General features: G+C 46.3%; 1 protein-coding gene across 8 annotated transcripts in view; it reads right to left on the bottom strand.

Moving 5' to 3' along the window:
• ALDH3A2 (aldehyde dehydrogenase 3 family member A2) overlaps positions 1-26053 on the bottom strand; it is a 325020-nt gene that overhangs the window by 203505 nt on the left and 95462 nt on the right. For all 8 annotated transcript variants that reach the window (XM_069226358.1, XM_069226364.1, XM_069226365.1 and 5 more), the window contains one exon: positions 914-999. In XM_069226358.1, the coding sequence (XP_069082459.1) occupies positions 914-999 (86 nt within the window). The remainder of the gene's footprint in view (positions 1-913; positions 1000-26053) is intronic.

Below are 26053 nucleotides of genomic sequence, written 5' to 3'. Positions count from 1 at the left end.
CAAATAGCAGAAATATAAGAAAGCATGAACATATCTGTATGTGAGCAGCTAATGAAAGAGGATGATGACTGTGTGCCTTGGCTATATATAATGTCTGAACAGTCTAATGTTTTATGATGTCTTTGATGTTCTTGAAAGAACTGCAATTTGGAGCAGCAATAAAACGTTATTGCATAATGGTAGCCTCCAGTCTTGTAAAGAAATCCATTTGAGAAACATACTACTCTGGAAAAAAAGGACTATTGGTGTCTGGGCTTTAAAATGAACTGGTCTGGGAAACACCACTTATAATAATAGGCCTCAATAATTATTGAGAATATAGAAGGAGACCAAAATAACACAACAAAGCTTGCACTCAAGTGGCTAGGGTTCCGTGAATGTTCGTAGAATGGTCTAAATGTATTCCTAAACTACATATCCACACCCATGAGAAAGTTACTCTATAACATGAGATTCCATCCAAAAGGTTGGAAACTATAAAACCAGTGGGACAACTCGCTGCTATCATCAAAAACACAGTAACTTGACATCTTCACATAGCTCAGCTTATACTAACTAGAGCTAAATCTAAAAGTTCTTCAATGTTTTCACATAGCCCTCATCATTGGAGACAGGCTATTCATAAGTCTATAGAATTGTTTTGATAACACTGTTTGAACATCATTACATTTATTTACAGTGGGGTGGCTCAATTAGGTGCACTCACTTATTTTTGTTATCCATTAATACAATTTTACAGCCCACGATATTAATTGTTTTAGGTTTCAATGTGGTATCATCCAAAAATGTGTCTATTTTGAAGACAACCACACAGATAAGAGTAGATGCAATAACGATGTGCATTTAATTCTACATCACTTAGTAAATCCTATGGCCTATAAATAGCTTTTGAACCCCATCCCATACCACACACCTTGTCAAGGTACTTTGGGACCAGCTGCTCGATCAGATTTGCCGTGTGTTCGCTGACCTCTGACGGCTTCAGCACTACAGCATTTCCTAGGACACAGAAAAACAATTGAAAAACAATGTTGTAGCACAGAGTTTTTAAGCAATACTTCACTCAGTCTGGAATTATATAACACTATTTCACAACTTTGCCTGCTTACCCTACAGGAACTATACAGCAACATGCTATGCTCCGTACTCATCTTTCAAAGTTTGCATTTGAGATGGTTTTACCATAGAGGAATGGCCCACAGTTAAAGTGAAAAATGGATTAAGGCTATGGCAATATCTAATAATTCTTCTTGTTGGATTCTATTATAGGCTACAGGTGCAGAATATGTTTACTTTTTGCAATGCAATAGGAATCACAAAACATTAAGCAGGGACGGAAGGCGTGGACAAACAGTGAGGCTGTGACCACGGAGAGTGTAGTTTAAAGGGTTTCAGATAGGACAGAGAAGTAAAAGGCAGCTTTAACAGGAGTTTGATGAACAAAGTCACGAAAATGAGATAACTTGTCACTCTTTTGTTTTTTTTAAACTACCACAGTAGTGGGGCAGATCACAGATTTTTCTGCAAGTACGATTTACAGGGGGAGCTGTGACACAGACGTGAGTCAGTGGTATTCACAAACGCACACATCAAAATCAAGAGTGTTGAGGTTGCATCTTTGTGTGCAGAGCGTACATAAATGATGCATAGCTTAATAACTTTTTTAATTATTCTCATGTTCAAATGTGTGTCATATGAAGGGGTACAGAAAATTTATGGTAAATGCCTACACAGGCATAGCTTTGATGTTATTCATGAAGGTGTTTAGGCAGAAGGTCGGAAATAGAAATATCATGGGACCAAATACTGTGACAAGAATACAGAGGACAAAAATATTGTAATGCTTAGTTTCTAAAGGTAAGTACATTTTTACTAGGTGTAATTCCATAAAAATACATATATATGGAAAATGTCACTTACCCAGTGCATATTTGTTTGTGGCATGTTGTGCTGCAGATTCACATGCTATGCATATCGATTCTGACATCTAGTGTTGGGCTCAGAGTGTTTCAAGTTGTTTTTCTTCAAAGAAGTCTTTTAGAGTCACGGGATCAAGTGACTCCTCCTGTCGGTTCCAATGCGCATGGTCATTGACTCCATTGTTAGATTGTTTTCCCGCAGAGGATGAAGAAAGGAGTGATAAAGTATGTAAGAGAAAAGAGATGTCCATGCAAATGTAAATGTATATACATATGTGCAAATGTGTTAACTTAAACGACTACAGGCTTTTGGGGAGGAGGGAGGGTGCATGTGAATCTGCAGCACAACATGCCACAAACAGATGTACACTGGGTAAGTGACATTTTCCATTCGATGGCATACGTAGCTGCAGATACACATGCTTTGCATAGACTGAAAAGCAGTGCCCTCCTAAATAAGCGGTGGCTAGCCTGTAGGAGTTGGAGTAGTTTGAAATAGTGTCTTAAGGACTTCTTGACCAACATTTGCTTGTTGTCGAGATAACACATCCACACAGTAGTGTTTAGTAAATGTGTGTGGTATGGACCATGTGGCTGCTTTGCATATGTCTGCCATTGGTGTATTTCCTAAGAAAGCCATTGAAGCCGCTTTCTTTCTAGTGGAATGTGCTTTAGGAGTTAATAATAGTTGCCTTTTAGCTTTAAGATAGCAAGTTTGAATACACTTTACTATCCATCTGGCCAATCCTTGTTTTGTAATAGGATTACCCTTTAGAGGCTGTGGAAAAGCCACAAAAAGTTGTTTAGTTTTTACAAAATCGTTTGTCTATATAATACATGAGATCTCTTTTAGGATCAAGAGTGTGGACAGCTCTTTCAGCAACTGAATCTGGCAGTGGGACGAAGACTGGCAATTCCACTGACTGACTGATGTGAAATGGTGAAACCACTTTGGGTAGGGATTATGGACATGTACTAAGTACTATTTTGTGTTTGTGAATTTAGAAGAAAGGTTCTTCTAAAGTGAATGCTTGAATTTTACTAACTCTTCTTAAGGAAGTAATTGCTACTAACAAAGCAACCTTCCATGACAAAAACGGCAGTCGTCCAGATACGGAAAAACATGTATATGTTGTCTTCTGAGGAATGCTGCAACTACTGCCGGGCATTTGGTGAATACCCTTGGTGCTGTTACTCCGAAGGGTAGTACTTCAAATTGATAGTGCTTCCCTGCTATAACAAATCTTAGAATTTTCCGATGTGCTGATGTATGGGAATGTGGAAATAAGCATCTTTTAGATCTAATGCGGTCATGTAATCTTGTTTTTGTGATGGAGGTGGGGCTTAACAAGATGGCCGTCTAGACGTGTCCCGCGAAAGCTCCCGTCCAGGGCTACAAACTCCGGCATTATCCTGCAGGCCCCTAAAACCACAAAAATACAACGGAAGACATGGGCCTGCCGCCACACTCCCTCAGCACAGGGTCGTTCTCCCCCGGCCCCCTCCCTTGATCAGAAGACAGAGTCTTAAGGCAGAAGGTGATTGGGTGGGCCTAATAGGCAACAGAGGAGGGAGTCAAAGGCGGTGGAGGGAAAGAAGCGGTGTCCGCCCACGAATCGGCAGAACACTGAACTGCCGCCCACCTTACACGTAGCACAGAGATAACCTGTCACAGCAAGGGGAGAAGGAGAGGGGTCAGGGCTGCTGAAAGGTTCAGTGAGGATGGAAATCGCACAATGGCAGCCTGTGGGCCTTCTGGGGCCTAAATGGAGGTGAAACAATAGACCAAGGAGGCGTACCTGCGGAGACAGGGGCCGGAGTAACCATCGGAGTCTCTGCAGCCCTGATCCTACAGCAATTTACGGGAGAAGGCACAAGGTGGGACCGAACAGCAGAACCCTGTTTACATTCCGAAGTCGGAGGGAAAGTAAGCGAAGATCGCCATCAACCGATGCTCGCATAAAATTGGGACAGTGCTTCAGATAATGGAGGGAGGGGGATAGGGAAGGTCACCACCCCCCACCCCCCCACCAGGGTGGAACCTACTGCACGGCTAGAAGCGCACATTCCCTGCACTGAGACGCTGAATCTTTTGCAGGGGAGACGACCAAAGCCCCCTCCTCCTATAATACTCCACAATCGGATTGGAGGTCCTCCGGGGATTGTGCACAACAATGGGGGACAATGGTTCACAGCAACGACTGTAAACCTCTTAGCAACTAGCACAGTGCAACGAAAGTAACAATAATAAAAGCTGTAACACTCTGGTTGACGATAATACCCATGGGCTGCGCCGACATGGGCAAAGGCAAAACAAACAAAGGAGCCCAATCAAACAAGAATTTGCAGTACACTACCCCTGGGCGTGCATTGAGCACCGCAGAGGGGCAGGACCCTTCAACCCAGCCCTCACAAGACACTGCTGACATACTGGAGGCAATCAAAGGGACCCAAGAGGCCCTTGAAAACACAATGGACACTATGGCACTGGACATAAACCACCTGGACCTACGCAAAGTGGTGGAGACGGTTACGAACACGGAGGAAGAAGTAACTATGCTACGAGCCACAGTTAAAGGGTTACAAACAACGGTAGCAGAACAACTCAAAGGCGGAGGGACCCTCCATGGAACTCGATGACTGGTTTACTACAGCCCTTCTCCTATGCGCCTCTCTAAATTTTTCATGATGGAGAGAGGGCATAGAGCCCTGGGCCCGACCCAGAGACTTGGCACGCCGCTGCGCGCAATTATAGCACGCCTATTTAATTATAGGGATCGGGACTTAATCATTCAGCATGTGAGATCTTGAGGGCCCCCCCCACCCCCAACTATGAGGGTACACTTATATTTCCGGACTTCTAAAGGAGGAGATCGAGTTCCAGCACTGACTGGCGTCAACAAAGTAATAGTGGCAGAAGACACGACACCTGGCACAGAGAATATTCTGGAATCAGAATCAACCCCCAACCTCTTCCTCCCTTCATCTCGCACACACTCAAAACTCAAAGTACCCGGCCATCTGACAGTGTAAAAGATAGTTGGGCCTTCTAACTACTGGACTCCCTATGCATCTATACCCACTTAGATTAGAGACCTGGTTGCCACCTTAGAGGCGACAGGGCCTCATGTTTACCTCACTCCTTCGGTATGGTTAAATTGTTTGTTTGTTTTGGTCACAGCTACCTGAGTTGGACATCCGGTACATAACATATTCCAGAGATGCTGCAAGGGGCTGATATTCAAAATGTTCAGGGTGGGGCGGTTAAGAACCACGGAGCCCCAGAATTGCTGAGCCCCGATCGGGCTCTTAACGAAGGGTCACCAGGGGTCCTGGACAGATTTTTCAATGCCACACGTTCTAATACTGTATAGTTACGTTTTAAGTTCTCAGGTGGGATACGTGGGGTGGGGTTTCTGAACCTCTTGGTAACAGGTATATCAGGAGGGCTATGCGGCCACTGCCTGTGAATAGGGAGGACTGGGAGAAGGGGCAGAAGTTTCCATCCCCAGGGCTGTTTGAGGGTTGTGATATGTTTTCATTTATTCTACGCTGGGTTTGTTGTTACCACCAGACCAGTCATAACACAAATTCCTGTCCACCGAGGAGAACATACCCGCCGGGAAAAGCCGTGTCCCCTCAGCCTCCTTGGGTACCCCACATAAAGGAGATGACACACAACTGGCTACCTTACACAGGCTTAGAAACAAATTATAAAATTCTGACTTGATTGTACGGGGCCTTAATAACCCTACTAAGCGGAACAGGGTCTACGCCGTCCTGAGGCGTCACGGGGTGGCTATAGCTCTCTTATAAGAGACACACCTCTGACGACAATGTCTTAAATACCCGCAGAGAAGATGGTGCAGCCAGGTCTTTGCCACTTCCTATTCAGGATGCGCGAGGGAAGCGCTCACTTGGGTAGCCCCATGAGTTCCTTTCAAAGTTTTTAGGTCACTGATCGATGAGCAGGGAAGATATTTCCTATTTGAGGGCTTGTTAGATGCTCATCATATCTGAATTGTTAATGTGTATGGTCCAAATACTGATGATGGTGACTTACTGGGTTCGTTGATGAAGACGGCTCAGATCCCACCTTCCACTGAATTAAGTATGGCATGTAACTTTAACTGTGTACTCAACGGTAATATAAACAGCTAGCCCCCTAAACTTAATACTAAGCCTTGTCTGACTGCCTCTCTCCACCAGATCATGTATACACTTGGGTTGGTGGATGTATGGCACCAACATCACCCACAAACACACAATCCTACTCATACTACTCCCATCCAACAACTACCTACAGTTGTTTGGACTATATTTCTATTACAGCGATGTCTGCACATTACATAACACATACATTATCTGGCAAGGTATCTCTCTAACCACTCCCCACTCCTTGCTACCTACACACTGCAGAGACATCCCCCTAAAGTGCCCTTATGAGGACTACAGCCGGAAACTGTCACAGACCACGCATTTTGGGCAACAGTCAAGGAAACGTTAACACAGTATTTCAAAGTGAATAGGCACACTACTGGGAGTCAGGCTACTGTATGGGATGCCCGGAAAGTGGTCCTCTGAGGGGTCGGTATGGCTACCTCAGTGGGTGGGTTTCGAGTGCTTGAAAAGGAGCTGACAGAGCGATAACAGGAGCTGGAGAAAAACTCTGGTCAGGGTCTCCTGAGGCCCCAGAGCTCTGGGTGAAATGGGAGAAATTAAAATGTACGTTGAATGAATGTTGGCTCCTACTCAATAAACACAATAAAACAGCAGCTCATAAACAATGGTACCTAGAGGGAGACAAGGCAGAGAGGATGTTAGCCCGTCTAATCAAGGCAGAAAAAACACTTGGGCCCATACAATCTATAAGAGATAAAGGGGTCCGGGAGGTCTATACCCAACAGGCTATCAATGGGTGTTTTCTTAGACCACCTACGGAGGGTATATACCCAACCACACATGATGTCGATGAGATAGACAGACAAGAGTATTTACATGCCCTACCCCTAAAACACTTTCAGAAACAAATCGTAAAAACATTGGAGCTTCCATTAGTAAACCGGACGTCTTGGCCGCTATCAGAGCGCTGAGGACTGCCAGGGTCCCTGGGAGTGATGGCTTGCCATCAAAATTTTATAAAACATTTGCAGGAGTCTAGGCAGAGAGACTAGTAGAGGTCTATGAGAAAGCATATAGAAGTAGGCACCACCCCGAATTTATGACAGAAGCGCTTATTACAGTAACACCCAAACCTAGCAAAGATCAGCTAGATGGAAGCTCCGACCAACCCATATCAATGTTTAATATCAATATAAAGATTCTAAGCAGTATCCTAGCAATGCGACTGCTTCCACATCTCGCAACCCTTATCCATGAAGATCAGTCGGGGTTCATTCCACACAGAAATACCGTCCATAATTTATGTTGACTCGTACATGTGCTTTTTGACACACAGCTCCGGCAGGATAAATACACCTTAGCCTTTTTAGATATTGAACAGGCCTTCGACTCCCTCTATTGGGACTTTGTCTGGTCTGTACTGGGGAAAATGCAAATGGGACATTGGTTCATTCAGTGAATTAAACTATTATATACTCAGCCCAGAGCCAGGTTCCACACCGGACGCTATATATCTGATGAAATCCTACTACAAAGAGGTACAAGGCAGGGGTGTCCCCCCTCCCCCCTACAATGGAACCCCTGGCGTGTAGACTCCGCCAAGTCCTACAAGGGTGGGGTGTTCAGGTGGGTCCGAGAGAACACAGTCTCCTTATAAGCAGGTAAAACATTGATCTAACTACAACGTCCAGATATATCACTCCACCTACTGCTAAACATTATGGATGAATTTGGAGAGGTGTCGGGCCTACGGGTCAATGCGAGGAAATCCATCCTTTCCCCACTTGGACTGCTGACAGAGGAACCCTGCAAAGTGCTCCCCAAAACCGAACTTAGGTGGGAGTTAGATAAGGTCAAATACTTAGGCCGTTACATAACGCAGGACCGGGATTTATCCTACGCTAATAATAGGGCCAGAGTATTGACAGGAAGGTGATCTTCTGTGCGCTTTTGGAACACCCTTGGTTTGTCCCTAATGGGGAAAGCCACACTTGTGAAGATGGTAGTCTTGCCCAGATGTCTCTCTATAATGCAAGGCTTCTACTTAGAAACTGCGAGGGGAGTGTTCCGCAAGCTGGACAGAATCTTGATACATCTGATATGGCAGGGTAAGCGATGTCGGGTCAGCCTGGCCACCCCAATGCGAGAATGGGCTGAGGGGGGGGATTAGACATCCCGGATCTGGAGCTGTACTACTTTGCAGCACAGCTCCAACATGCTATCTCCTGGTTAGATGGGGAATGGAACTGGGAGAGAGAAGCCTCCTAGAAGGATCGCACAAGGAACACCAATTAGGTGAACTCTTTTTGCTGGGAGCAGGAATAACTAAGCACTCTACACATTTGATATGCCTTATGGGTCAGATCTGGGAACAAATAGTAAGAACAGTCCTGAAATGAGTCCCCTTCGCCTTACAGTTCGATATATGGATAATTGCTCAGTTCAGGAGCATAGCCCAAGTGATGACAATGGATAAATGGCAGGAGGCAGGCTGCATAATGTTGGCAGATATAAATATCCTGAGGGCCACTTTGTGTCCTTCCAGGAGGCACAAACAAGCTTCCACTTAGGAGAGGGGCAATTTCTTCAATATGATAAAATATCTGCCATGGCCCGCCAATTGTGGCCTACATTCCCTAAAGCACCGTATCCAACCTGCATTTTGACCACACTCTTAGATATGGCGGAGGAAGACAAATTATTACACACACTTGTCAGGGTGCTGTCTAGGCTCCTGTCCTAGATGTAGCAACGCAGGGCCAAACTTTGCCCACATGGTCTGGCACTGCCCAAAAATATCTGAGTTTTGGATACAGATCTTAGCACAACTAAAATTGGTGACAGGATGGGATGTTTCGCTAACTATTACAGACTGTATACCGGGACGGCTGCTGCTCAACCCCAAAAGATATATTATTAAACAGTATATGATCTTGTGCTTGGTGGTGGCTAAACAACACATTGCCATATGCTGGATCACCCCCCACCCCCTGACAGCTTTAGACTGGAGAAAGGATTTATTTGGAATGGGCAGCTGCAGCGGAGTCACACATGGGAAAAACCAGGACAGATGCAAGGGCCAGGGAGGTACTGAAAGCCTGGGCGGCCATGACCCAAACACTCTTAAATCTCGACCCATGGGAGCAAGACTACACCACAATTAGCTCCGATTAATGCATAGAGATCTAAGATCTAATTAGACTTTCATATATCAAAGTTTACACACAACTAATGACTGAACCACATGGTGGAGATAACTAGAGGTGCACTTCCAACGACACGCAGTAATGGGGATGCAGGCAGAAGGAAGCTGCATCCTTTAATATGCAAGAAGTGACTTGTTCTGGGGGTATAAAGTTTAACAGTTACTACAATGTCTTGAAAGAATATTATCTATACTATAATGTGATCTTTCTTATCCATCATTGCTCTGGATGTATTATATGTAACAACTTTCTACATGACAATAAAGAAATACAAAAATCTTGTTTTTGTAGCAGGGGAATGATGTCCTGTAGAGTGACCATGTGAAAATGCTCTGACAGAATGTACTGATTGGGGTATCTGAGATCTACGATTGGTCTGAGAGAACCATCTTTCTTTGGTAGAAGAACTATAGTGAATACACTCCTGACCCTTGTTTGGATATAGGTACCATCTCTATGGCACCTTTGATTAGTATTAACTGTACCTCCTGTTTTAGTAAATTGAAATGTTCCAGAGTAAGTTTGTACAAGCGAGGGAAATGTTTGGTAGAGTAGAGATAAGTTCTAGGCATTAACCATGTTGGATAATTGATAGAACCCATTGCTCTGTAGTAATGTTGTGCCATTGTGGGTAAACAATTTCCAGTCTTCCTCCCACAGGAGATGTATGCTGTGTGGGGATCTGTAAAAAGTCACTGTTTGGTTGAGGTGGAAGAACCTCTTGGGGCGGTTGATTTACCTTTCCCTCTATAATTATTCCATCTGTAAGAGCCTCTGAAGGAGCCTCTGTTGTAAAAATGTGGCCCTTGTTTTTGTTGGGATGTGGATGGCTCCGAGGTTGATGGTTTGAAACCACCGCTAAAATGTGGCTTACAAAAAGTTCTGAGTGGGTGTAGTATAAAGGGTACTCATAGCTTTAGCTGTATCAGTCTTTTTTCAGCTTTTCTATTGTGGTATCAACCTCTGGCCAAAATAGATGTTGCTTATCAAATGGTATATTCAACACTGCCTGCTGAATTTCTGGCTTAAACCCTGAAGCCCTTAGCATGTGTGCCTTCTAATGATGACACTAGTGTTGTTACCTCTTGCTGCTGTGTCTGCTGCATCAACAGCAGATCAAATTTGATTATTGGAAATGGCCTGCACTTCTGTTACTATCAGTCTTAAGTCTTCCATTTGGTCCCAATGAGCTCTATTGTATCTTGCCAACAGTGCTTGAGAGTTTGCAGTCCTCTAATGGTTTGCACCTTGAGTTGATACTCTCTTTCTGGCTATGTCAAATTTACGACTTTCCATGTCTGGAGAAGGAGTATCCCCTGTAGATTGGCTATTTGCTCTCTTTTTTGCTGCACTAACGACTATAGAGTCAGATGGCACTTGAGCCCTAATTAAAACCGGATCCGAGGGTGCAGGTTTATACTTTTTATCCACCCTTGGAGTATTAATTCTAGATTTTACTGGTTCCTATAAAATGCTGTCTGCATGTTTAATCATGCCTGGGAGCACAGTGCGACACTGATCCTTCTTATGAGTAGATGTTAGTGTATCAAATAAAAAGTCATCCTCATTGGGATCTGTATGTAATTGTACCTTATGATTCGCAGCTGCCCTAGCTATAACCGGATTGTAGGCAGTAGTATCTTCAGGGGGAGATGGTCGTGCGGGGTATAAATCAGGATCATTAGGAAAGATGTGATCTGAATCATACAACTCCATTGGATCAATATCCTGGTCAGTGTCATAAATCTTCCCCACATGTTGAGACAGGGGACTGTGGTGCCTTTGGTTTCTCCTTTTGTTTGATTATTTTAGCAGGTGGATGCCCAGTTTCTAAAGTTTCTTGGACGGTAAATTTTCTTTTGATTGTTGAAGCAGGAGAAGCTATGATTCTTCATGTGTCCTTATGTATATGGATTTTTCACCATTTAGCGTCCATTACTTCTAATATGGGCCTTATTTCAGAAGACTCCTCAGTAACTAGAGCATAATTTCCACCCACTGGTTTCAGCTCCGAAAGTCTGGATACCGAATGTTTGAGTCGGTCCAAAAAAGTAGGCTCCGAAAGTGTTAGCTTTTTTGGCTTGGAGGTGGAAGTCTGATTTTCGGCTCGATCCCGAAACAGATGTGGCAAGCTGTTTGGTCGGTGCCAAATGCACTTTGGCCTTGTGTTTCTACGCCGAACCCGAGGGTTGGTCATACGATTGTATTTTTCGGGTCCGACCATGGCTGGTCAGCAGTGGGGGACACTAGACCAGTGCTGAAGTCTTTTTGGTTGTCTTTGGTTGATGGGAAGGGGCGGATGTACTCACGTACTGTGCCGGTGGGATGGATTGGCTGTAGACATCGGAATCTCTATCCGAATCGGAATGGGTGATGGAAACGGTTGCGTGATGTGTCAATTCCTCTTGTGCGTGTTTTTCTCCGAAGATGTCAGGCCTTTGTTCCGGCAACTTGGACGCCATCACCAACAGACGTGCTCTTCGACCCCTAAGAGTCTTCTTTGAGCAAAAGGATCGACAAGCGTCACAGTTCTCGGATTGGTGTATGGAAACTTGGTGCGACACAGACGGCAAAAACTAAACAGAGTCTGTTCCATCAGCCTAACATTGTTTGACTACCAAGCGTCAAAGTAGGCCCAAGAAGGGGGAGGTTGCTCATAAGGGGCATGTAATCGTCCCCAACGAATATAATCTGATTGAATGTGAGATTGGAAAATCCGATCGAGAACTATACCGCGTTTATTTAAAAGAAGAGATAAGGTGAGATATTACCGAACAGAGATCTACTTGAGCGCGAGGAAACAGGTCCGAACCCAATGGCGGAAAAAAAACTATCTAACAAAGGACTTGATGCCCATGCGCACTATCACCGAGAGGAGGCGTCACTCCATCTTGTGACTCGAAAAACTTCTTAGAAGAAAAACAACTTGTAACACTCCGAGCCCAACACTACATGGCGGACCTATGCAAAGCAAAGCATGTGTACCTGCAGCTACACATGCCATCGAACATATATATATATATATATATCGTCAAGTCAAAAAAATCTTTTTGCACTTACTTTCGATACTTTGGTTCAATATCTTTGATGCAATATTCTTTTTACATGGTATTTTTGTTTCCGATATTCTGTAAGTGATCCATTTGTGTACGTCACAGTTACTTGCACATTTAACTTGTATCTGAGTTATACAGGTACAAGACATGTGGAAAGTGTGGGACAATCCATAAATTTCCCTCACTTTCTCAAGATGCATGAAAACAGATCTATCAATGCAAAGTTTTTAAAAATACATTATTTAGTAGATAGATGAAGAATTTCACATATTGTATAACTCTATGAAAACAAAAACTATGCAACGCACAGATCTTGCAAATGTTGGGTTAGAAAAAACAATCAATGTTTTGCAGGTGGAGGCACTGGTGCCTGTTAAGCCTACCAAAACTCCAAGGTGTCAGGCATTCCTCCTGTGGAGAGACTGCATGTGCAGGCAACCATTCCTGTATCTTTGTTCTCTGGCCACATCCCGACAGAGCACAGTCCATTAAGGCAATGGGATCTTGTGCATATATAAATCTATTTAACTTGAGCAATGCACATACAATAAGCTGAAGTCACAATCACTGCTGCAAGACAAGTCACCCTTCTGCAAACTGCCATACTCAGATGTTCCTACTCTTCTCCTGCTTGTCTTTCTTTCTTCCTTAAGACTGCAGAATTTCGTATGTTTCATTAGTAGATTTGCTTTTCATGAATGACAAGCAACCTTCATGGATGAGTTGCTTTAGGTAGGATTACAGCGTTCCTACAATGGGTTTGAAGCTTAGCTTCAAATATGCATCAGTTTTAGAGTCTGAGTCTGTTAGGGCTATTTAGTTATAGTTTTGCGTATTCTGCTTTTCATTCAACTCTACTGAAAAGTTCTCCTATCCTGGCATTGGGGGAATGGGATCTGGATTTTCGATTACGACATTGCTAGTTCTGTGCCTTTCCCATTTCACTCTAAGCATATTGCACACAGTGTTTGTAACAAGCGCTACAGTGCTGTGACTTCTGGTTGGTGCCTTCCCTTTCTGCTCACTTGTAATTTTTGGGTAGTGCATTGGGGTGTGCTTCCATCTCACAGATGTCTTCCTAGAACACACGTCTGCTTTGGAATTACATGGCCGCAGGGATGCACTAAAAACTGCTTTCAGGAGATGATAGGAACTTCGATTCCTTGGTGCAATCTGGTATCTGTCTCGAGTACGAGTCTTAAGAAGGGCAGTCTGCTTTTCATTCATTACAAGGATATTTAAGGAGAAGGGCTTCAAAGGCAAAGGGCATCCTGCAGCTGTTCCTCCTTTGTAATTTAGGTCCCACAATTGTGTTTTATACTCTAGGTAATGACAGAACCTGTGCTGGAAAGCCAATGGTTGAGTTTCTATTTATTGGGCAACCTTGTTCCACCCAGTTTAGTGTTGATTAAGCGGGACTGATGTATTGTCTGTCGAAATTCCTACCAACTTCCCAGCCAAACAAGAGCAAGACAGTTGTGGGGCTAATTTGACAGCACCACATTGTAAATGTTTTGTCTTTATAGCCTTATCTTTTTGAGCAATGCATTTGTACCCACTGTCCCAACAACTGTGCACCCTGCCCCGTTAGGCAGACTTCTTCTCCAACCATACTCCCTATGTGTACTGGAATGATTAGCATCAGTGGTAGTTTGAGTTGTTCTTCCACATCCCTCAGTGTTATGCCCCTTTTGGCATGAAGGTCACCCCACTGTCCTGTTGCCAGTTCACACTGTGTATCAGACCACTGTAACCCTGGGCCACATTCAGACCCAGTCATAAGGTCTGAAAGGAATACAAGATTACATTTTACCCCAAATGGCTTTTTAAATGCATACCTATACAAGTCAATCAATCAATCAATCAATCAAGGATTTATAGAGCGCACTAATCACCCGTTAGGGTCTCAAGGCGCTTGGGAGGGGGGGGGGGGGGGGGGGGGGGGGAGGAGCTACTGTTCGTAGAGCCATGTCTTGAGGCGTTTCCTGAATGTCAAGGTCTTGGGTCTGGCGAAGGTGGAGCGGTAGGGAGTTCTAGGTCTTGGCGGCTAGGTGAGAGAAGGATCTTCTTCTGGCGGTGGTGCGGCGGATGGAGGTGAGGGAGAGGCTGTCGGAGCGAAGATTGGCGGAGCCAAGTCTGTATCTTGGAGCAATTGGTCATATGCAGTAATATTTAAACTATGTCCAGTGAGGCTCTAAGTATACCCAAGGATGTTTTGATCTTGACTTGCATAAATTATTTCAGCAGTGCTAGCTTTAGGGGAATGTCTGACAAATAATATATAGCTACAAAGAACTTTAAAGCACACAAGGCTAGTTTAATCCCTAAGCTGTGAGGACTTTTCAAAACCTTATTCGGAGGTTGGTGAAACTTCAGGAACAATATAAGTTAACTATCCCCTGTCCTATGGCCATCTTTAGATCCATAAGTTAACAAAGGAGTTTCATATGAGGTTACTCTTTGGATGAGAGAGTCTCAAAGGAGTCAGTATTCCAAATAATGACAGATTTTTCATCTCATGATTGTCATGAATCAAGGATCACACTTAGTGGAAACCTTAATGTTTGTGCCTATTTAAACCGTATGTAAAGCCACACTCTACCGGTGGAATATGGAGGTATTATTCTAACATTCTCCAGCAGGAAACAGATTGAAGTCACTGCTTCTGAGCCTCATCATGGTGTAGTACCATGCCTCCTGACAGGTTGCTGAAAGTATGTGGGGGGACGCTGCTGAGTCAGTTTTGTTTAGGCACTTTATTTCCAAGTTGACCAGAAATAATTCTAAATATTGGTGCTGATAGACTTGGTATTTGGCCTCAGGCTGACTGAATTTAGGACTACTTGGGTACCACCTGCATCGCGGAAACCATGCAGGAAGGAAACAATATGGTTTTCTCTAGATTACAGGGTTAAGTCTTGGCCTCTGTTTTGATGTCAGACAAAATAGGAGCTCAAGAAGGAAAACTGAACTCAATGGGTCCCCTTCTTTCCAAGTCAGTACACAACAACAAAAACCCTACTCTCACATCTCCCCGAAAAATGCACACACTGTACCCTATCTTGGGGATTTTTTTTGTGTAGAGTTGAGACAATACAAAAAAAAACAGGTGCAGTGTCAAACAGTGAAATCCATTGATGTGGAGCATGTTAAATGGTTTAAAATCTTGCCTTCAAAGGCCCATCCAATTATATTTGTTTTTTGGGTAGTTTAGATAGAATTTGTAATATATTTAGTTCATCTATTATTCAGAAAGCGAAGTCCGAACTCACATTCTACAGAAGTCCTTCCCTTCTTTGATGCAGGCACCAATGCACAAGCTTTTGCAATCAAAGCTCTTTAGCCCTCTCTCCACAGCAGATCTTGGAGTAATGGCCTTTTTTCTGCATATTGCAGATGATAATATATTAGCTAGTCGGTGGCACTTTTACAGGCTTTTGGTGATTATCTACGTGAGGCACTTCCTATTTTTTTATATCAGTAGTCTTCACTGTTTGACTCTGCACCTGCTATTGTTGGGTAACCTCACCCCATACTCAAAAGAATCCCCACAATAGGGAGGACGGACCTTTAATTCAGAAGTTGCCAAGGGACCTTCTGGGTACAGTTTTTCATGGTGAGAGGAAAGCGAGGTTTTTGTTGTTGTGTACGGTCGTGTGATGTGTCTGCAGTTTATATTTCAGGTGTACAATTGTTCACAATGTATTTAATTATATGAATTTATTTATGTAAATGTTACAGAGAGCAGCGGATACCCTGGATTGGGCATCCTGGCACTGAAAAGATGCAACTGCAAGAAGGACTGGCAGAAGGTTGGTTCTGCTGGAGCAATGGAGTTCTGAGATTTTTCTTAATAAGAGCAAGGTCAGGCTGATGTCAGAGTGAAATTGGAAGAGTTCCAATTTTTGGAAGCCAAGTAAGAAAAGGAGTGCCTGCCACGGGGAGGAGCCAAAATGGCGGCCGGGTTGGACGCCTGAATAGTGCGCTCCGCCCGAGGCTCGCCGTAAACATCCTGCGAGGCGCTCCCCGGGATTTTGTGCCCAGACCGGGTGCGGCGTTCCGCCCGGGGGGTGTTGCTGTGTCCTGAGGGGGCTGTGCGCCGCTTGGACTGGGACCGCGGCACTGGAGACTGCCTGCGGAGCCGGGGGCGGACCTACACGAGGCCGAGGTCGCGAGTGTGCAAGAGCCGAGTTGGAGGGCCCGGGCGAGCCCTCTTGTGACGGCGCCCGAGCCCAAATAAGCACCCGCTCAGGACTCCGAGGGCTGGAGACGCGAGTCTCCACCCTCGAAAACGGGCAGGGGCCTGCGGACCGAGGACGCCGATCGGGAGCAGTGCCTAAGGCTCCCGCGACGTGAGAGAGGGGGCCCGGGCGCGGCCCGCACTTATCGGGCCTGTTTGTGAGCAGGAAGCGAGGAGCGAGCCTCCCACCGGCCGTGTGATTTTGCTCACACGCGGAGGGGCCGCGTGGCGGATTCCGGTCGGGGGAGGGCCCAGGACAAAGAAGAGGCCCGTGAACTCGGCGGGGAGACAGAGGTGAGGAGGAGGCTTACTGGTGGGGGTTTGGCACGCGCGGGGGGGGGAACCTCTAACAGCTCTCCCCCCACCCCCTCGCCGGGCCCCTGCTCTCGCTGATGGGAGGCTCAAAGATGGCGACGCTGACCGCTTGGGTGCGGGGGATGCTCTGCATCTGGTAATTGGAGCAGAGGCACTACTGCCCCCGCGGCTTGACTTGCGCCAGTGACGTGCCTGTGCCGTGAACAGGGGTCCCACCCGAGCACCGTAGACCTGCCAAGCAAAGCAGGAAATTGCCGCCCCTCCGCGCCTCCGGACCCTTGTCGGTGACTGCATGGGAAGCTGGACGTGCACCCCCCCCCCTGGGTGGCACGATCTGCTCTGCTCCCCCTCGCTGCTGCACCCCCTCCGTCCCCTGCGGAGGCGCTGCTATTACCTGGACCTAGAGCTGCTTATGTGAGGACCTACACTCTAACCTCGAACACACGTATCTCTGCCTCACGGGGGACATAACATCATCCTACAGGGCGACCCACGCCTAGAAACCTGGGTGCACAGAGGACCATTGAATTGCCCCACGAGCACACGCCCGCACGCCTCGGGCACTTAAAAGAAAAGAACAAGCTCCCGCCTGGCTATACTAATTAGCGCCATACCTGAAGGGCAGAAGCATGCGTCACACTAAGAGCAGCAGCCAAGACTTGCTTGCCGAGAGGTCAGCGCTAAGCCACACGTGACTACATCCCAAAAGGAAACTTCTGGTCACCCACAATGGCCGGCAGGGCCAAAGCATCCAGGAATCCGGACCGTAATGCTCTCGGAACAACACCCAGCGACCAGCAGACAAGCCTGTCCCTACAATCATTGGAAAACACCCTCACATCACACTCAGCACAATTTGAGAAAGTATTGCAGGCGATCATGGACACTAAATCCTCCTTGGAAAACAGAATAGACGCAGTCTCACAAGACCTAAATCTTCTACGAGTGGACCACCGTAACTTAGCGGAAAGAGTGAAATCGGCTGAAGAAGGCCTATCCGATCTAACCCCCACGGCCCAAGATAATCAAAAACAAATCCAGCGCTTAGACGCAGAACTGAAAGTGCTATGGAGGAGGTCGGAAGAGATGAGAGCAGGGCACGCCGCAACAACGTACACTTTCTGGGGTTCCCAGAGACCCTGCGACAACCAGACTCGGAAATATCCCTGGAACAATGGCTTATCAAGGAGGTGTTAAACGGAGCCCCATCCAAGTTTTTCTCCGTGGAGCGGGCGCACAGAGTCCCGGGAAGACCACCAGCCCCAGGCCAATCGCCTAGGCCCCTGATCGCTAGATTCCTAAATTATAGAGACCGCGACGCAATACTACAACAGTTTCGCAATAAAGGCCCATACAAATATGAAGACTCGATTATCAATGCTTACCCAGACTTCACACAGGAGGTGCAGAGCCAACGTAACTCCTATGTTAAAATCAAACAGCGTTTGCGTGAACACGACATAAAGTACGCCTTGTTATTCCCAGCGAAACTAAGGGTGGTGTCGGAGGATCGCACCCACATATTTACGACCCCTGAGGACGCTTGGACATGGCTGCACGCCAGGGGCCTGGCCCGTCCCCGGGACGACGCGGAAGGTGAAGAGAATTGGCAAACTTCTACCCCACGGAAGCGATCCAAGAGGCGAACCAGAGGCCAACCTAACGACCAACAAGCAGCAGAAGAGAGAGCAAGGGTACTGAAAGAGACTCCCTTGCTAATGTGGAGCAACCCCGCGCTGGCTAGGAAACCCCCCGACACTGGCACAGATTCAGATACAGCCAGCTCTGTATCCACCATAACAGGAGAGCTGGGTGGACCGAAGATCACCCCCAGATCAGCTGACGAACTTTAACTGCACTCAATTGACCTACCGACCTGTTGGCACCAACGACGGCTGCACTGGGGAGCCACTGTGAGCCCCGAGACGAGGGCCGGGCTGGCGGCGCCCCCAGGGTTGAGTAACTTTGGCATAAACGAATGGCTTGCTAACGCGGGCTGGGGGGGGGGCGGGGCGTGGGGTGGGGGGCATAGGGGATACATTTCCCGGGGGGGCGCCTAACGAAATTAGCAGACTTAGTCTGCGGAAGGATGTGAGCACCGTAAAAGTGCCACATCTGGTAGAAATGATCACTCCACCACAGAAATCCAATTGGAAACGGGGTTCTTCTTATAGTTATGGGTTAAGTAGATTTACACTAGTTGTTAGTAGAGTTGGGGACCCATTTGGGGTGGTTGGGGTTAGTAGTTTAGTAAACACACATACGCCGGACTCACTTAAAACGCAAGATAAGCAGCTGCACTCGTTCTCTTTAAACCACAGATACGTCGGAGGGGCTGTGCCCAGGTGGGCCAAATTCAAGGGCCGGAACTCAAGCATAGAAATGCATCCCATAAACCCGCATGGCGCCCCAGGGGAGAAATAACAAAAATCAGTATGTTATAGTAACGTGGAATGTGAGGGGTCTGGGAGCGCTGAGTAAACGTTCCAGAGTACACGCACGCCTTAGGCGATTAGGAGTACACATTGCCATATTACAGGAGACGCACATGCTGAAAGCGGATCTACAGGAACTGCGCGCAAGATGGGGGGGCCAACTGATAGGCACTACGTACTCAGCCTTTGCGAGGGGGGTCTTGATCTGGATAGCGGCCGGGGTTCCATTCCTCCTACTAGCACACAAAATAGATCAAGGTGGAAGATATGTGGTAGCAGAGGGCCGGCTAGACGGCAGACAGCTAGCTGTTGTCGGCATATATGCCCCAAATAGCGGGATTGCAGGTTTCCTGGGATCACTTACTCCGTCCCTACTGACAAACCCAATGGCACCGACCCTCTGGGGCGGAGACTTCAACAGCACCCCAACTGAGACACTGGACAGATCCCACATCCGACCGAGCTCGACAATGAACAGGAAAACCCTAGGCCCCCTACAGGAATGGGCAGGAGGTATGAGGCTGTACGATATATGGCGATTAAGACACCCGCATCAGAGGGAATACTCATTCTACTCCGCTCCACACAAAATCCACACTAGAATAGACATAATATGGGGTACCCAGGACATAGGAGCCCTGATTGGAGAGGCAGACTACTTGGCGAAGACATTGTCGGACCATGCTCCACTGAGAGTAACCTTGAATTGGGGTAGGACACGCCAGGCGATCCCCACCTGGCGCCTACAAGTGGAGGCCTTACAAGACCAGGCTTTCGCTGAAACGCTGAAATCCACATTAAGCCAGTACTGGGAAACAAACGCCCTGACCGCAACAACCCGGGCTACAGAGTGGGACGCCCACAAGGTGGTGGTCCGCGGACAATGCATAGCTTCCACGTGGGGAGTAAGACGCACCCTACAGGTGGAAATCGGTAGATTAGAAAAGGAGCTCAGAGCGACAGAAACAGCAGTAGCGCGAGGGGAAATCCCCCACACAGATCTATTAGAAAAGCGCTCAAAATATAACGAGGCTGACAACACACTCCGATGCCACGACTATAACTATCACCTAATGCGTCTGCAGACAGAGGGGGATAGATCGAGCAGAATGTTAGCGTGGCTTTTACGCGAGGACAGACAGCAGTCCCCAATCGGGGCCATACGTGCTGGCGCACATGGCATGGCTATCACACAAGCCGAGATAAATGGAACGTTCAGAGATTATTACTCAAAATTATATACCAAACGCACATCATGCACCCCTACGCAACTAAAGTCCTTCCTCGCGGGCTCCGCCTTGCCGCAGCTAAGGCACACTGATAGAGAAATAATAGAAGCGCCCCTGACACTGGGAGAAATAGAACTAGCTCTAGCGCAGATGCCCAGAAACAAAGCGCCTGGAACAGATGGTCTCCCATTGGAGTATTACACTGCCTACTCAACCTGCTTAAAGCCCCACCTACTGAAGGTATTCGAAGAAGCCTGGACTAATGAATGCCTGCCCACATCCCAGAGAGAAGCCATGATAGTGGTACTCCCCAAGCAGGGCCGGGACCCCACGGATGTCAAATCCTACAGACCACTATCACTCCTAAACTTAGATTGCAAAATACTAGGCAAAATATTGGCGAACAGACTAGCCCCTATCATGCACACTATAATACACGACGACCAAAACGGCTTTATACCAAAGCGCAACACCTTTTTGAACATCCGTAGACTTCTGAGCATAATGGGAGATGCTCCCCCGGATGCACATGATGAAATGGTGTTATTGCTCGATATAGAAAAGGCGTTTGACACGCTGGAGTGGGATTACCTGCTGACCACTATGAGCCACATGGGGATTGGACCCAACTACATACGCTGGGTCCGGACCCTATACTCCCGCCCACAAGCCAGGGTGAAGACAGGTGGAGTGATTTCTGACAGTTTTCCGATCTCTAGGGGAACAAGACAGGGTTGCCCGCTATCCCCACTACTGTTTGCGATAGCAATGGAACCACTAGCGGCAAAAATACGCTCCATGGAACGAAGCTGGGGAATAGTCAGGAATGGGATCCACCACACAATCTCGCTGTACGCAGACGATGCCTTAATAAACATCCGGGAAGGCTACAGGGTTGTCCCCTCAGTAATATCACTTCTGGCTGAATTCGGAGACCTGTCAGGGTTAGTGGTAAACTGGGAAAAGTCCTGTGCTTTCCCGCTAGTAAAACGACCACCCGAAAGGCAAGGGGTTCCCTCGCTGGGGCGTCTGAAATGGTGCTTTGAAACGTTCAAGTACCTTGGGATAAATATATATCATAGTACAGAAGATCTCAGAGACGGGAATTTGGGTAAGGCGCTGACCTCTGTGAGAGGCTCGCTGCAGTTCTGGAACAAGTTACCGCTATCGCCACCAGGGAAGGTGGCGATCGCGAACATGCTGATATTACCTAGATTGCTATACTACTTCGCAGCCTTACCGATTATCATCCCCAAAAGCTTTTTTGGTAACCTGAATACAGTGTTGTTGCAACTCATTTGGGGCGGAGGCAGACCGCGAGTGGCCCTATCCACGCTGCAACGACCAGTAGAGGTGGGTGGCCTGGGAGCCCCCAACTTTGAACGCTATTACGCAGCCGCACAGCTGCAGTGGGTCCAGAATTGGATCCATAGACCGGCATCAGTAGAATCTGCGCAACTGGCAATCTGGTTAAACGGCACCCCCCTGCTAAAGTGCCTGGCGTCCAAGCGCCTTAAATCGGAGCTTATTAATCCGTTACTAGCAGTGGCGCATGGATTCTGGGCTAAATATGTGCGGGGAGGGGGTAGCGGGTTCCCCTACTCCCCGTATATTCCGCTGGAACACCTCCCGGGGTGGATAGGGGCTAGCACGCAAGCGTTGACAGCGTGGACAGAGGCAGGAGTACACACAGTGGGTGACTGCTTCGAGGACGGCAAGTTGATGTCCTTCGAGGCCCTGCGGGCCCTCACGGAGGTAGGCCCCGGCCAATTCCTGGCATACCACGCTATATGTCATGCAATCAAACGAACGTGGGGGGCAGGCACCATAGAGCCAGCCTCCTCCCCTGTAATCCATCATATACTACAACATGACGCCCAAACAAAAGTAATATCAAGTCTGTATAAAATCCTTAATAAACCCCCTGTGCCGCACGCGGAGAGAGCCAGGGAGAGATGGAATGCTGTCCTCCCCGACCCGATTGCACAAGCTGAGTGGGAGAAGGCGCTGTATCATGCCCGTGGAGTATCAAGGAACTCCAGATTTAGATACACTCAGTTCAACTTCATACATCAAACATACCTGTCCCCAGCTAGGTTACAGGGCGACATTCAGTATCCACTACCCTGAGCTGTTATTGGGCCCACACTCGGCTACTACCAGGAGACATGTGGCACGAGCCCAGCAGTGAAAGGCCCACTCCGGTCACTAGTACGCAGCTCCTCAGACATGTAACATACACTACAGCTATCAGTTATCGCAGCAAGCAAGGTTGCTGAAGGTCAAGAAGTGGTCCGAGGCGTATCAAATGTGTGGGGGTTGGGGTTGTTATATGTTTATTTTTATTTTTCATGCAGATCAAAGGGATCCTGTGGTTGATAATTGTACGACTTGTAAGGCACATCTGAAACACAAAACGAATAAAATATATTTAAAAAAAAAAAAAAAAAGGAGTGCCTGCCACAACTGCTGCAACATATGAGGGCAACGGCTGCCAGATGGATGCTGGCAGAGCGCTGGTGCAAAGCAGAATGCTGGAAATTAACCTTCATTTTTAGGTAGAAGGGGTATGTGCTTTGCAGAGCTTTGCACGCATAGGAGAGGTTTTTGAATGCAGCGCATTTGCACACATGAAGCCTATGAAGGTGATTGAGATTCTGCTAGTTGTCAGCAGGGGGAGAATGAGCCAGGCCTCCAAGTTTGGAATCACTTGCTTATGGTGCTGTACATGGTCATTGATGCTGAGCTGAGATGAAAGTGCGTTACTGTAGCCAAGTCATGAAATAATTAAACCTTGAACAACAGTTTTCCTTACTGGGGTACGTTTTAAACAAATTCTTAGAGTAAGGAAGCGCCCAGCTGTGACTCGGGGGACTTAACTTTCCATAGTAAGATTACAGCCAAACATGACTGCCAGGTTTCTAGCAGAGGCGGCTGGATGTGGGGTGGGACCTAGGCCAGCTGGCCACCATGCACAAGAGAACGATAGTTTACAGAATATGAGGATCTCGGTTCTAGACTGTTGTGCATTTCTAAACTGTAGTACTTATTTTTACCTTTTATTGTGTGGTCCCTCCCTTTCCAACTGGCAGTGAGTATGCCTATGACACCACCCACATTCATGAGAAATGGATGAGTCTACAGATACTTCACTGAAACAAAGCAGAAGGTCTAGGGGTAGAGCAATATCCTTCTGCTGGGACCACCAAAGCAGCACCTGCTTTTGAGTCAGGACCTTCCGCTGCTTGTCTTCATTTGAAGTGCGCAGATTTCTGACTATGTAAATGGTTAGGGTAGCTGGCGGCTGATCAGGTCAGAGACAACTTATGTCCACACTCCTCGAGGTAAGGCAAGCCATGCTACTGAGGTCACTGCCCTAACAACACATTGTACGTGATGCGTGCAACTGAGTGTGTGAATGGTACACAGCTGAGTTTTTGACAGCTGTGTAATCATAAGTACCGGAGCCACATGGTCGTTCACACTAACACTTTCCTATCTGTATTGCTGTTTATGACTCATACATCTGGAATCCACTCAACTGGATCAGTGGGGTGCTTGTGTGCATCCGGGAGCCATCCGAAGTGTCTTCAAAAATGGCCCCTGGCTCTTCCATGGAGTACTGTACTGTTGTGTGTGTCCTTTAGAGTGGGACAGTTCTTCCTTCAACTCCTACTAGATATGAAGCTCTGTACTTCCACACTGTTTATTTTCTGTGTTTGCACAATATATCACTGTTTTTTTCTGCCTTCTAGCCCTGCCAAGAGGTACGCATACAGATCATCAGTGACCCCGCCATCTTCATTTCTTTAAATACTAGGGTGCAAGCAATCTGTTGGAAGAACTGAGTTAGGAACCTTGTTGTAATCTGCTATAAATTTGTATGTTAGAAGCAGAAACTTTCCATTCTTTGACAGTTATTAGGAACTGGCAAAGAGGGAAGTCACGTTGACCTTTGTGATGGATTAAACTTTATGAAAAACAACAAGACGCTGCTCCAGAGTTTGTTTACAACATATTTCTGGTGACGAGTTGCTAGCTCCTTAGCAAGGTCGCAGCGTGACTGGACTACAGGTATGCACTGGGAACTGAGACCATATTTACTTTGAAGGTCAGCAGAATTCGCCATACTCGACTTGGAGACTGAAGGTAAGAGTGGATTTTACAGCGATATACCCCACAGAGATATGCAGGCCACATTTCAACGCAGAGAATGGTGCGCAAGATATTGACAGTGCAGTACAGGACAGAAACTTTTGATTTTGATGGCATTAGGGGAGCAACGATACTTGAGTTTGCGAGACACTGAACACGCACAAGTATTTTCAGTGCTGGAAGTTCAACGGTGAAACTGACAAGGATACTGAAAGCGCATTACAGGACAAGTGTGCACTACGTTAAGCATTCTTACCCACGTTTGGCATTGATTACTGGTCATCTGACACCTGATTGTTGTGGCAGTTCTGTTAAGATATTTCTTGCCTTTGCAGCATAAACCCATCGAAATAAGGTGAAATCGTGGAAGGACTATGTTTGTGGCATTAGAGGAAAGACCCTTATAAGGTGAAATCGAGAAAGGACTGCTGTCTACGGCATTAGAAGAAAGATCCTTGGGCATCGATAAAGTCTCTTAAGCATTCTGTCATCACTACAGTGAAGTTAAAAAAAGAAAAAAATATATATATATGTTTGTATTTTTTATTTTATTATATATATTTTTTAATACAGGTATTTACTTGTACTTCTAAAACTGGATGTTCTGTCAGCAGCTCCTCCTTTCTTTTCACAACCACTAATAGAATGACAATTTTTAATTTTTGACAATTATCTTGAGGCATTGGATGGTCAAAGATTTCATCCCAGCAGGAAAAAAGCCATATTATTAAATTCTTCAGGAAAAGAGGGTCAGCATATCTTCAAATACCTACCAGACCTACCTGATCAAGAGGAAGAAGTAGACATGGATGTGTATCTAGATGCATGGAAATAATTAGAATTGAGATTTGCTGGAACTCAAAATGCGGTCATGAGGCAGCATAAAGTTTATACTCAGCCTCAGAGGGAAGGGGAATCAGTTGACAATTTTATCTCAAGATTGACGGAACTGTCAGAGAAGTGCCAGTTTGGGCAAAAGGCTGGTGAGATGATACGAGGTCAACTGATTGTTCAATGTCAGAGTAAATAAAATGCATGAGAGGTTGTGGGCAGCAAAGAATCCCACATTAAAAGATGCCATTGAAATAGCAAAAGTGGTAGAGGAGTCAGAATATTGCATGAAGACGATGGAAAAAAAAAAAGTAAAAGAGGAGGTTGCAGCAATAGGCAAGCGCTATGATGCATCCAGCATGACAAAGACAAGGTATATCAATAATAAATCAGCAAGGGAAGTAATGAACAAACCTACAAATAAAAGATGTATGAGAGGTGGAATTTACAACCATACGTATGAAGCAAAATATTGGTTTGAAGTAGGAAAGGAGTGTAAACAAATGTGGGTTGAAGGGACACTTTGCTAGGATGTGTCCAAATTC

Source organism: Pleurodeles waltl, chromosome 3_1 (genome assembly GCF_031143425.1).
Source record: "Pleurodeles waltl isolate 20211129_DDA chromosome 3_1, aPleWal1.hap1.20221129, whole genome shotgun sequence".
Taxonomy (NCBI): domain Eukaryota; kingdom Metazoa; phylum Chordata; class Amphibia; order Caudata; family Salamandridae; genus Pleurodeles; species Pleurodeles waltl.
The sequence above is the reverse complement of the archived record's forward strand: the minus strand, read 5'-3'. Positions and strand labels throughout refer to the sequence as shown.